The sequence below is a fragment of the Nerophis ophidion genome, linkage group LG22 (assembly GCF_033978795.1).
Source record: "Nerophis ophidion isolate RoL-2023_Sa linkage group LG22, RoL_Noph_v1.0, whole genome shotgun sequence".
Classification (NCBI taxonomy): Eukaryota; Metazoa; Chordata; class Actinopteri; order Syngnathiformes; family Syngnathidae; genus Nerophis; species Nerophis ophidion.
The window spans coordinates 44,423,985-44,437,127 of record NC_084632.1 but is presented as its reverse complement, the minus strand read 5'-3'; the positions used below and the strand labels follow the sequence as shown (position 1 = coordinate 44,437,127).

Below are 13,143 nucleotides of genomic sequence, written 5' to 3'. Positions count from 1 at the left end.
TAATCACTAATTAACTGACAGAATTGTGAGCAAAATTCAGATGTTTGGACTTGCAAAGACACACACCTGTCCATACACACACCTGTCCATACACACACATGTCCAACACCTGCGTGGCAGAGCACAAAGCAGGAATGAGGTCCAAGGAATCGTGTTTAGACCTCCGAGATAGGATTGTCTGGAGGCACAAATGTGGTGAGCAATGCGTTATGGGGTATTGTGTGTAGAATTTTGAGGACAAAAAGGAATTGTGCTGAAGCACTGTGAATACTTTGTGTACAAGTAGTGAGTTGGCTTCATTTTAACATGTGGATGTTCGCTGGTAATTGAGAGCATGAAGCGCACACACACACACACACACACACACACACGCACACACACACGCACACACACACACACACGCACACACACACACACACACACACACGCACACACACACGCACACACACACACACGCGTACCTCGAGGAGCCAAGGTTTGAGCTTGCGGTCCAGGATGATGTCGAAGCCCAGGACCTCAAAGCAGACACTGTCGCTCCCTGGTGGCTGACCGGGGCGGCACATGCGGTAGGCGTGGAGGACGTGAGGCTCCGCCACGATCAGCGTCTTCACCACCAGATCCTGGACAAAGACCGAGGCGCACGCACACACACACACACACACACACACACACACACACACACACACACACACACACAGGATGTGCAGAAGAGCTTTGCAGCAAACAGCAGGAGGAGGTCGCCATCTTGTGGACCGTCCCTTTTTTTTTTTTGCACATTTCAGCCTCTTATTCATTCCAATACGATACTGGAGTCTCGAGGATTGGCCGATACTGAAACCGATCCCATAAGAATTGCAGATACTTATACAGATATTTATTTGTAGTGTAGAACGTCAAGTGTGAAGAGATGAGTATTTTTCATAGCAACCATTGTTCTCTATTCATCATAATGCTGTCTTTAAATTCATGTGGAGTGGTATTTTATTTTTCTTTACATAGAAATATTCTGTAAATGTTTATTTCTATACTTGTTTTCAAAAGAAACAATGTAGTATCTGTTAGTCTACAAAATAACATGTTTTCCCATTTGGCGGAAGATTACTGTATTTTACAGACTACAAAGTGCACCGCTATATAAGCCACACCCACTACATTTGAAAAGAAACCTTGGTTTTCCATGTATGAATATTTCCAAACGGTGTCTGTAACAAGGCAGTAAAACGGCTGATCAAACAAATCGTAAGCATCCACTGTGACTGTCCTAGTGTTTGCGGTGCATGTGTGTGTGTGTGTGTGTGTGTGTGTGTGTGTGTGTGAGTGTGTGAGTACTTACAGAGATGTCCCCCCAGAACTTGGACACGTCGTAGTCGCAGGAGCGCAGGAACTCCGTGAACCAGCTGACTGACCTCTTGCTGCCTTTGTCCACCGTCTGGTCTCGCTCAAAGTTGTGGTTGTGTTTGTTCACCGAGTAGTTGGTCAGGTGCATGAAGAGCTGGCTCTGTCGCACAACACCATGGTGGTCAGCAACAACACAAACACGAAACAACACTGTGGCGGTCAGCAACAACACAAACACAAAACAACACTGTGGGGGTCAGCAACAACACAAACACAAAACAACACCATGGCGGTCAGCAACAACACAAACAAAACAACACAAACACAAAACAACACCATGGTGGTCAGCAACAACACAAACACAAAACAACACTGTGGGGGTCAGCAACAACACAAACACAAAACAACACCATGGCGGTCAGCAACAACACAAACAAAACAACACAAACACAAAACAACACCGTGGCGGTCAGCAACAACACAAACACAAAACAACACCGTGGCGGTCAGCAACAACACAAACATAAAACAACACTGGCGGTCAGCAACAACACAAACACAAAACAACACAAACACAAAACAACACTGTGGGGGTCAGCAACAACACAAACACAAAACAACACTGTGGGGGTCAGCAACAACACAAACACAAAACAACACTGTGGGGGTCAGCAACAACACAAACACAAAACAACACTGTGGCGGTCAGCAACAACACAAACACAAAACAACACCATGGTGGTCAGCAACAACACAAACACAAAACAACACTGTGGGGGTCAGCAACGACACAAACACAAAACAAAACTGTGGCGGTCAGCAACAACACAAACACAAAACAACACTGTGGGGGTCAGCAACAACACAAACACAAAACAACACTGTGGCGGTCAGCAACAACACTGTGGGGGTCAGCAACAACACAAACACAAAACAACACTGTGGCGGTCAGCAACAACACAAACACAAAACAACACCATGGTGGTCAGCAACAACACAAACACAAAACAACACTGTGGGGGTCAGCAACGACACAAACACAAAACAAAACTGTGGCGGTCAGCAACAACACAAACACAAAACAACACTGTGGGGGTCAGCAACAACACAAACACAAAACAACACTGTGGGGGTCAGCAACAACACAAACACAAAACAACACTGTGGGGGTCAGCAACAACACAAACACAAAACAACACTGTGGCGGTCAGCAACAACACAAACACAAAACAACACTGTGGGGGTCAGCAACAACACAAACACAAAACAACACTGTGGGGGTCAGCAACAACACAAACACAAAACAACACTGTGGCGGTCAGCAACAACACAAACACAAAACAACACTGTGGGGGTCAGCAACAACACAAACACAAAACAACACTGTGGCGGTCAGCAACAACACAAACACAAAACAACACTGTGGGGGTCAGCAACAACACAAACACAAAACAACACTGTGGCGGTCAGCAACAACACAAACACAAAACAACACTGTGGGGGTCAGCAACAACACAAACACAAAACAAAACTGTGGCGGTCAGCAACAACACAAACACAAAACAACACTGTGGGGGTCAGCAACAACACAAACACAAAACAACACTGTGGCGGTCAGCAACAACACAAACACAAAACAACACTGTGGGGGTCAGCAACAACACAAACACAAAACAACACTGTGGGGGTCAGCAACAACACAAACACAAAACAACACTGTGGGGGTCAGCAACAACACAAACACAATGCACACACAAAACAACACTAGTGTCACCCCATCAATGTTGGGGGTGTTCAAGGTCCCAGGGACCCAAAAGTGATACAGTAGGAAGGGGATTAATTTCCGGCGGTTTACCTGACACATGAAACGTGACAAATTGGGGGATGCACTATCAACTTTAACCACCAGATGACAGCAGAGTGAAAATCTCTTTAAATGACTTTTGTGGCAATTCCAACTTCAAAAATAGTGTTGGTTGCTATGTAGAGTGGCACTTTCCATCATTTTCAGCAGACTGCATTGCACAATGATGAACCCCCCCTTCCTCTCACTATATTGTTTTACTTTCACTGCTTAAATAGATCCCTACATTAAAATACAGTTCAAAATGTTCTTTTGTCAAAGAAAACTGTTTGATAGCAATTGTTCAATATGTTCAATCTCTAAATCAACTTCAAATCTATTCGTAAATTATATCTTATTATTATTTTTTATTTCATTTTATGTTTTATACCCTTTTTGTCAGAAGAAAACCTTGTTTTATTGATATGAAAAACACAAAATGTGAAATATTTTCACCTAAAAATATTAAAGAATGTAATATTTGATGTGAAGAAAGTGGAGCCTTAAATATGTCAGTAATTCATAACATTGATTTTAATTATTATTATTATTTTTAGAGCAATAACAGTTTAAAACTAAATAGTTCTTGGGTATGCAAAAGGGCCCCACTCATAAAAGTGTTAAAATATGGATAATATGTGTTATTAAAATATATTCAATATGTAAATCAACTTCAAATCTATTCGTAATTTATACGTTTTTATTATTATTTTATGTATTATACCCTTTTTGTCAAAAGAAAACCTTGTTTTATTGATATAAAAAACACAGAAAACATGAAATATTTTCACCTAAAAATCACCCCAAAATATCAAAACATGTAATATTTGATGTGAATGAAGTGGAGCTTTAATTAAATATGTCAGTAATTCTAAACATCGATTTTAATTATTATTATTTTTAGAGCAACATAACAATTTGAAAATAAGAGTAAGTTATTGGGTATCCAAAAGGGTCCCACTCATAAGTGTTAAAAATAATATAATATGTATTATTAAAATATATTAAATCTCTGGATCAACTTCACATCTGTAAATTATGTTTTTATTACTATTATTTTTTGTTTTATACCCTTTTTGTTAAAAAAAAACCCCAAACCTTGTTTTATTGATATAAAAAACACACAAAATATGAAATATATTCACCTAAAAATAACCCCAAAATATTAAAAAACTTAATTGATGAGAAGTAAGTGGAGCCTCAGAAATGTCAATAATTCCTAACAACATTGACTTTAATGTTTTATTTTTAGAGCAATAACACTCATGTGTTAAAAATAAGATATGTATTAATAAAATATATTAAATCTCTAAATCAGCTACAGATCTGTCTGTAAATATATGTTTTTATTATTTTATTTCATTTTTGATGTTTTATACCCTTTTTGTCAAAGAAAACCTTGTTTTACTGATATGAAAAACAAACAAAATATGACATACTTTCACCTAAAAATCACCCAAAAATATTTCAAAGTGTAATATTTGATGTGAAGTAAATTGAACCTTAAATTCATTCATTTTAATTATTATTATTTTCAGAGCAATAACAGTTTTAAAATTGTTATTGGGTATCCAAAGGGCCCCACGTCACTCAGTGAATCTCAATTAAACCTATAATGTTTATGTTTAATATATCAATTAAAACAATGTTTACTTTTAATATCTCAATTAAACCAATAATGTTTATGTTTAATATCTCAATTAAAACAATGTTTACTTTTAATATATTAATCAAACCAATAATGTTTATGTTTAATATCTCAATTAAAAAAATGTTTACTTTTATTATCTCAATTAAACCAATAAGGTTTATGTTTAATATATCAATTAAAACAATGTTTACTTTTAATATCTCAATTAAACCAATAATGTTTATGTTTGATATCTCAATTAAAACAATGTTTACGTTGAATATCTAAATTAAACCAATAATGTTTATATTTAATATATCAATTAAAACAATGTTTACTTTTAATATCTTAATTAAACCAATAATGTTTATGTTTAATATCTCAATTAAAACAATGTTTACTTTTAATATATTAATTAAACCAATAATGTTTATGTTTAATATCTCAATTAAAAAAATGTTTACTTTTATCATCTCAATTAAACCAATAATGTTTATGTTTAATATCTCAATTAAAACAATGTTTACTTTTAATATATTAATTAAACCAATAATGTTTATGTTTAATATCTCAATTAAAAAAATGTTTACTTTTAATATCTCAATTAAATCAATAATGTTTAGGTTTAAAAAATAAATTATTTCTAATACTTGAATGACTGAGACCCAAGCCACGGTCTAAGGGCTCAGGACTTAGGATTTAGGATTTAGGATTTATGGTTTAGGTGTGGGGTGTGCGAGCAGGATTCTCACCAGGTTGTCCTCGCTGGGGGCGTGGTACTTAGGGTTTAGGGCTTATGGTTTATGGTTTAGGTGTGGGGTGTGGGGTGTGGGGTGTGCGAGCAGGATTCTCACCAGGTTGTCCTCGCTGGGGGCGTGGTACTTCTCGGTGCCCATGCGCACCAGACCATCGTGGTAGAGGAAGATGCGCAGCGGGTCGCAGGAAGTGAGAAGGACGTAGATGCGCAGGTCAAACTTGTAGCCCTCCATGAGGAAGGGCTTGTCCAGGTACTCCTGCACGATGAAGTGGTCTTGGACCGGGAGCTTCTCACAGTTGCGGACCAGAGAGATCCTGCCGAGACACATTAATCCTCCGGGGGGGAAATGGAATGTCTTGAAATATGGCGGAGTAGCGACAAGAAGATGATGAACTAGCATGATGAATGGCACTTCTTCTTCTTCTTCTTCTTCTTCTTCTCATCACCGCCTTTCAACTTGCTAAGCATCCATCCATCCATTTTCTACCGCTTATTCCCTTTGGGGTCGCGGGAACTTGCTGAGCAGTCTTGACATATTTATCTAACTCACTGCAACTATGGCAGTGTTTACCTTTAATATTCTAATTAAAACAATGTTTACCTTTAATATTCCAATTAAAACAATGTTTACCTTTAATATTCCAATTAAAACAATGTTTACCTTTAATATCCAAATCAAAACAATAATGTTTACGTTAATATTCCAATAAAACAATAATCTTTACGCTTATTATCCCAATTAAAACAATATTTACATTTAATATCCCAATTAAAACAATAATGTTTACCTTTAATATTCCAATTAAAACAATGTTTACCTTTAATATCCCAATTACAACAATGTTTACATTTAATATCCCAATTAAAACAATAATGTTTACATTTAATATCCCAATTAAAACAATGTTTACGTTTAATATCCCAATCAAAACAATAATGTTTACGATTAGTATCCCAAATGAAACAATGTTTATGTTTAATATCCCAATTTAAAACAATGTTTACGTTTGATATCCCAATCAAAACATTAATGTTTACGTTTAATATCCCAATTAAAACAATAATGTTTACATTTAATATCCCAATTAAAACAATGTTTACGTTTAATAGCCCAATTAAAACAATGATGTTTACGTTTAATATCCCAATTAAAACAATGTTTACGTTTAATATCCCAATTAAAACAATAATTGTACGTTTAATATTTGAAAAAAAACAATGTTTACGCTTAATATCCCAATTCAAATAATATTTACATTTAATATCCCAATCAAAACAATAATGTTTATGTTTAATATCCCAATCAAAACAATGTTTACGTTTAATATCCCAATCAAAACAATAATGTTTACGTTTAATATCCCAAATGAAATAATGTTTATGTTTCATATCCCAATTTAAAACAATGTTTATGTTTAATACCCCAATCAAAACATTAATGTTTACATTTAAGATCCCAATTAAAACAATAATGTCTACGTTTATTATCCCAATTAAAACAATAATGTTTACGTTTAATATCCCAATCACAACAATGTTTACGTTTAATATCCCAATTAAAACAATATTTACATTTAGTATTCCAATCAAAACAATAATGTTTAAGTTTACTATCCCAATTAAACAATAATGTTTATGTTTAATATCCCAATTAAACAAATAATGTTTAATTATAAAATCTTACATAATCTAATAAAGTTTACATTGACTATCAACCAATAATGTTTACTCTTAATATCTCAATTAAACGATTATGTACAAGTTTAATATCTTAATTCAACCAATAATGTTTAAGTTTAATATCCCTATTAAAAAAAATATGTTTACGTTTAATATCTCAATTAAACAAATAATGTTTACGTTTAATATCGCTGCAAAACAGAACTTTAAATAAAAAACTGAGGTAACTTGCAGGGACAAACTGTATAAAATAGTTTATAAAATAGTTTATAAAATAGTATCTTAGCGGCCAACACTTCCGAGGACGTTGTTGCTAGCATGAATGCTACACGGACAACAAGCTACACTGGCAGTTTCAAAGTTGTCAACAAAAGACTTGCGCTTCTTTTCAAGTCTGGAAAATATAATACTGCTCCTTCTTTTGCAGCTCATAAAGATATCAACAAGTATCGATGTCCACTGAGAGAAGACGTTTTGCCGCCTCGCACTTCGGCTTACCTTTGACACAAAATGTCAATAAATGACGGATATTTAATTTCATTTAATATTATTCTATTTACTTTGGTTTTTTTAATGCTACAGTTGTCATTTTGGAGAGTTCTGTGATCGTGTAATATGAAAATAAAACACATTTTAATATTGTTTGGTTGATGACTGCTTCACATGTGGGGTGAAAATACTCAAATAAATCAGACACAAATCAAAGGTGAAGAAAGACAACATTTGTGCAAAAGCAGCCAGCTGGAGAGGAGGTAAAAAGAGCAGCTTTGGAAGCTTTGAGGGAAGATGATCACAGCAAATAAACTGGCTGAGAGTTTTTCTGTCCACTGTTTGATTCCATAAATGCTATTTTAGAAGTGGACTGAAACTATTTTGGGGATCAAACAGAGAGTGGGCGAGTTTTATCTGGTGGGAATGCTGGCTTCTGTGTTGGTGAAGGATGCCGAGCTCCACCTGAAATATACTCAAACCCCGTTTCCATATGAGTTGGGGAATTGTGTTAGATGTAAATATAAACAGAATACAATGATTTGCAAATCCTTTTCAAGCCATATTCAGTTGAATATGCTACAAAGACAACATATTTCATGTTCAAACTCATAAACTTTTTTTTTATTTTGCAAATAATCATTAACTTTAGAATTTGATGCCAGCAACACGTGACAAAGAAGTTGGGAAAGGTGGCAATAAATACTGATAAAGTTGAGAAATACTCATCAGACACTTATTTGGAACATCCCCCAGGTGTGCAGGCTAATTGGGAACAGGTGGGTGCCATGATTGGCTATAAAAGCAGCTTCCCAAAAAATGCTCAGTCTTTCACAAGAAAGGATGGGGCGAGGTACACCCCTTTGTCCACAACTGCGTGAGCAAATAGTCAAACAGTTTAAGAACAACCTTTCTCAAGTGACATTGCAAGAAATTTAGGGATTTCAACATCTACGCTCCATAATATCATCAAAAGGTTCAGAGAATCTGGAGAAATCACTCCACGTAAGCAGCATGGCCGGAAACCAACATTGAATGACCGTGACCTTCCATCCCTCAGACGGCACTGTATCAAAAACCGACATCAATCTCTAAAGGATATCACCACATGGGCTCAGGATCACTTCATAAAACCACTGTCACTAAATACAGTTTGTTGCTACATCTGTAAGTGCAAGTTAAAGCTCTACTATGCAAAGCGAAAGCCATTTATCAACAACATCCAGAAACGCTGCCAGCTTCTCTGGCCCGAGATCATCTCAGATGGACTGATGCAAAGTGGAAAAGTGTTCTGTGGTCTGACGAGTCCACATTTCAAATTGTTTTTGGAAATATTCAACATTGTGTCATCCGGACCAAAAGGGAAGCGAACCATCCAGACTGTTATCGACGCAAAGTGTAAAAGCCAGCATGTGTGATGGTATGGGGGTGCATTAGTGCCCAAGACATGGGTAACTTACACATCTGTGAAGGCACCATTAATGCTGAAAGGTACATACAGCTTTTGAAACAACATATGCTGCCATCTAAGCGCCGTCTTTTTCATGGACGCCCCTGCTTATTTCAGCAAGACAACGCCAAGCCACATTCAGCACGTGTTACAACAGCGTGGCTTCGTTAAAAAAGAGTGCAGGTACTTTCCTGGCCCGCCTGCAGTCCAGACCTGTCTCCCATGGAAAAGATTGTTTTTTAAGCCTTTTCTAAAATCATCCACTGTCTGAGGTGCCCTCAGGCGGTCAGGGAGAGCGTTCCACAGACTGGGAGCAGTGGAGCAGAAAGCCCGGTGCCCCATAGTTTGTAGCTTTGTCCGTGGAGGTTGGAGGAGGTTAGCCTGTTGGGAGCCGTGATGCTGAGTAGCAAGCGGGGAGGTAATGGCTTCCATTTTGATAGTCTTGGGTATGACTCACGACCGACTCACCTCCGGGCGGACACTCTGACCACCAAGCAGGTTGTACCCGTATTTTGGTATTGGTAGGGGCACAACCCTGTGGTCAGCATGGAACCACAGACCGGCAGTGGAAACAGGAGCGCCGCGTGTAATGGATCCAAATCAAGTGTGGGAAGTAAGACGCGGCTTTGAGCTCCACGCTGATCAATCACGCCTCGTTAGCGGCGCTGAGAGGGACAAGTTGATAGCGGCCCCACCAATAACGGGATGGCAGCTTGATTGATGAGGACGGGGTTAACGGCTCGTTAGCGGAGGAGGAGTAGACGAGGTGATTGATCACATGATCAGGGCCCACTCTCCCCTGACCATTCCACTGCGCACCACGGGGGAATTGAACCCGGCTCTTGTCGCCCTTCTAACAAGCCTGACTTCACACGCAAACAATAACTTCATTTAGTGGGCCGCCGCTAAACAAATTACGGGGGAAGACGTAACTTCATTTCCTGCCGCGGCCAGGGGGGAAAGAAAAGTAATCTGCTGAGCTCCGTGCTGCCGAGAAGTTGAGCTCAGCTCCTCGTCTTTCAGATTCTCAAAGTCTCGGCTGCTTTTCATTCCCTAATAAATAAGAGCTTAGTGCGGCGGGAACTAATGTGCACATTACGGAGGCCAAGAGAATGAGACGCTGTCGGCATCACAACAGCACCATCTTGTGGTCGTGGTGAGGAATGTCTCAGCTGCACGTCTTGGTGGGTGCAGAACCTGGGACTGGTCCAGGGATTGTGGGAGTGGTTTCAGCCTGGTCACTTTGGTCTCTCACCCTCTTTTTATTTTCATTTTTATTGAACAACAAGCATGCAGTGGTGGTCAAAAGTGTACGTACACTTGTAAAGAACATGATGTCATACTTTCCAGTCATGTCCTATTTGTTTGTGATGTAGTGATTGGAGCACATACTTGTTGCTCACAACAAACATTCATGAAGTTTGCTTCTTTTATTTTTACTTTTTTTTTTGATCGATAGACAATTATACCTCAATTACCGTATTTCCTTGAATTGCCACCAGGTATATAGTATGCACCTGCCTAGAATTACTGCCGGGTCAAACTCATTTCGCAAAATATTATTTTTATTAGCGCATGTCTACAATTTCCGCCGGGTCAAACTCGTTTCGCAAAATAATTAGCATATGTCTAGAATTTCCGCCGGGTCAAACTCGTCACGTCACGAGTGACACTTCACCTGTCATCATTTTCAAAATGGGGGAGGCTGATTTCAATCATTTGAAATTGCATAAAGGGAAGAAGATTAAGAGCTATTCAGTAGGATTTAAGGTCCAAGTTATTGAATATGCTAAAAAGAACAGTAAGCAGCTATGTTTTATTAACATACCGTAGCTGCGTGTGTCAAATATGAGTCATTAAATGACTCCCGCCTCCTGGTGGTAGAGGGCGCTAGTGATCCTTCTTGCGACTACTCGGCTGCAGAAGAAGTGACAACAAGCAGCAAGAGTGTTTATTTTTTCCTCTCGCTTGCACTTTTAACATGGAGGATTACATATTTAAATTAAAACAGTTTTCTAAACTGGACTTTCAATGGAAGCAGGAGGTAATAAAGGAAGATCTCCATGGAGACAGAGAGACTTTTAAAACTGAAGAAACATAAGGAAGACTTCTATAAACAAGTTATGGATGCTTTTGATCAGAAGGAGCTGCGCATGGACTTCATTTATAAGTAAAGGTAAGACCATAATAACCTTTTTTTTATTAAATGTGCTTTTCCCGATGGTATCCTTACATCACACTCACATTTTTACTGCGTGCCTTTGGTAAGTGCCGGAGTGAGAAGAGGTTTTAAATCAATTAGCGCCCTGGCGGCAATTCAAGAAAATACAGTATACATGTTTTTTTCCTTCTTTATTACGCATTTTCGGCACTTGTACTCCGGAGCGACTTATACTCCGAAAAATACGGTACACCTCACGGGATGATACAAAACAAATACAAAACCAGACAAAAAAAAAAAAGTTAAATAATAAATATAAAGCAAAATATAAACACTTATTGATGTCCGTATGATCTTGTTGTTCTGTCTTTAAATGTTTGTTTCAGTTGGAATATATTCTTACAGTCTTTTATCTCATTTTAAAGAGAATTCCACAGTTATAATAATAATAATAATAATGGATTAGATTTATATCGTGCTTTTCTATTGTTAGATACTCAAAGCGCTCACAGAGAAGTGGGAAGCCATCATTCATTCACACGATGGTGGTGGTAAGCTACATCTGCAGCTGCCCTGGAGTAGACTGACTTTATTTAAAATAACAGAAGTTAAATGAAGCCAACTGGTAAGGAAAGTTGAAGTTTGCTTCTCTTATGAATTTATTATGTCTCTACTGAAAATGTGAGCACTCAAAAGTATACATACAGCAATGTTCATATTTGCTTCCATGTCCCTTGGCAAGTTTACCTGCAATAAGGTGCTTTTGCTAGCCATCCACAAGCTTCTGTGCACATTTTTCACCACAAAATTGCTGCAGTTCAGCTAAATGTGTTGCTTTTCTCACATGGACTTGTTTCTTCAGCATTGTCCACACCTTTAAGTCAGGACTTTCTAAAACCTTCATTCTAGGCTGATTTAGCCATTCCTTGACCACTTTTGAGGTGTGTTTGTCATTCTTGACAACCCCCTGGAAGTTCAGTGCCTCTCCTGATAATCTCCCAGGACAACCATTCTACTGAATGTCTCCTGATGTCCAGCATCAACAACATTGGGGGCGTGTCTTAAAGGGCCGCGGCCTGCAGGTGCATGTGCACCTGAGTGAGGACACCATGTCATCACGTCCACTTTCTCTGCATTTAAACAGCATGCAGGCCCTTCTAGACCAGTGCTTCTCAAATGGGGGTACGTGGACCCCTGGGGGTACTTGAAGGTATGACAAGGGGTACGGGAGATTTTTTTAGAAATATTCTAAAAATAGCAACAATTCAATAATCCTTTATAAATATATTTATTGAATAATACTTCAACAAAATATGAATGTAAGTTCATAAAGTGTGAAAAGAAATACAACAATGCAATATTCAGTGTTGACAGCTAGACTTTTTGTGGACATGTTCCATAAATATTGATGTTAAAGACTTCTTTTTTTGTGAAGAAATGTTTAGAAGTAAGTTGATGAATCCAGATGGATCTCTATTACAATCCACTTTAAGTTGATGATTACTTCTATGTGGAGAAATCTGCATTTAGAATTGAATCACTTGTTAATTTTTCAACAAGTTTTTACTTATTTTTATATATTTTTTTCCAAATAGTTGAAGAAAGACCACTACGAATGAGCAATATTTTGCACTGTTATACAATGTAATAAATCAGAAAGTGATGACATAGTGCTGTATTTTACTTCTTGATCTCTTTTTTTCAACCAAAAATGCTTTGCTGTGATTAGGGGGTACTTGAATGAAAAACATGTTGACAGGAGTGAAAAAAGGTAGAGAACCACTGTTGTAGAGAC

The 13,143-nt window shown here is 37.7% G+C and overlaps 1 protein-coding gene across 3 annotated transcripts in view; it reads right to left on the bottom strand.

The window, feature by feature from the left end:
* Window positions 1-13,143, bottom strand: part of ttll7 (tubulin tyrosine ligase-like family, member 7) — a 145,273-nt gene that overhangs the window by 81,347 nt on the left and 50,783 nt on the right. For all 3 annotated transcript variants that reach the window (XM_061883983.1, XM_061883984.1, XM_061883985.1), the window contains exons 7-9: window positions 5,666-5,882; window positions 1,334-1,498; window positions 462-620 (exon numbers count right to left, since the gene is read on the bottom strand). In XM_061883983.1, the coding sequence (XP_061739967.1) occupies window positions 462-620; window positions 1,334-1,498; window positions 5,666-5,882 (541 nt within the window). The remainder of the gene's footprint in view (window positions 1-461; window positions 621-1,333; window positions 1,499-5,665; window positions 5,883-13,143) is intronic.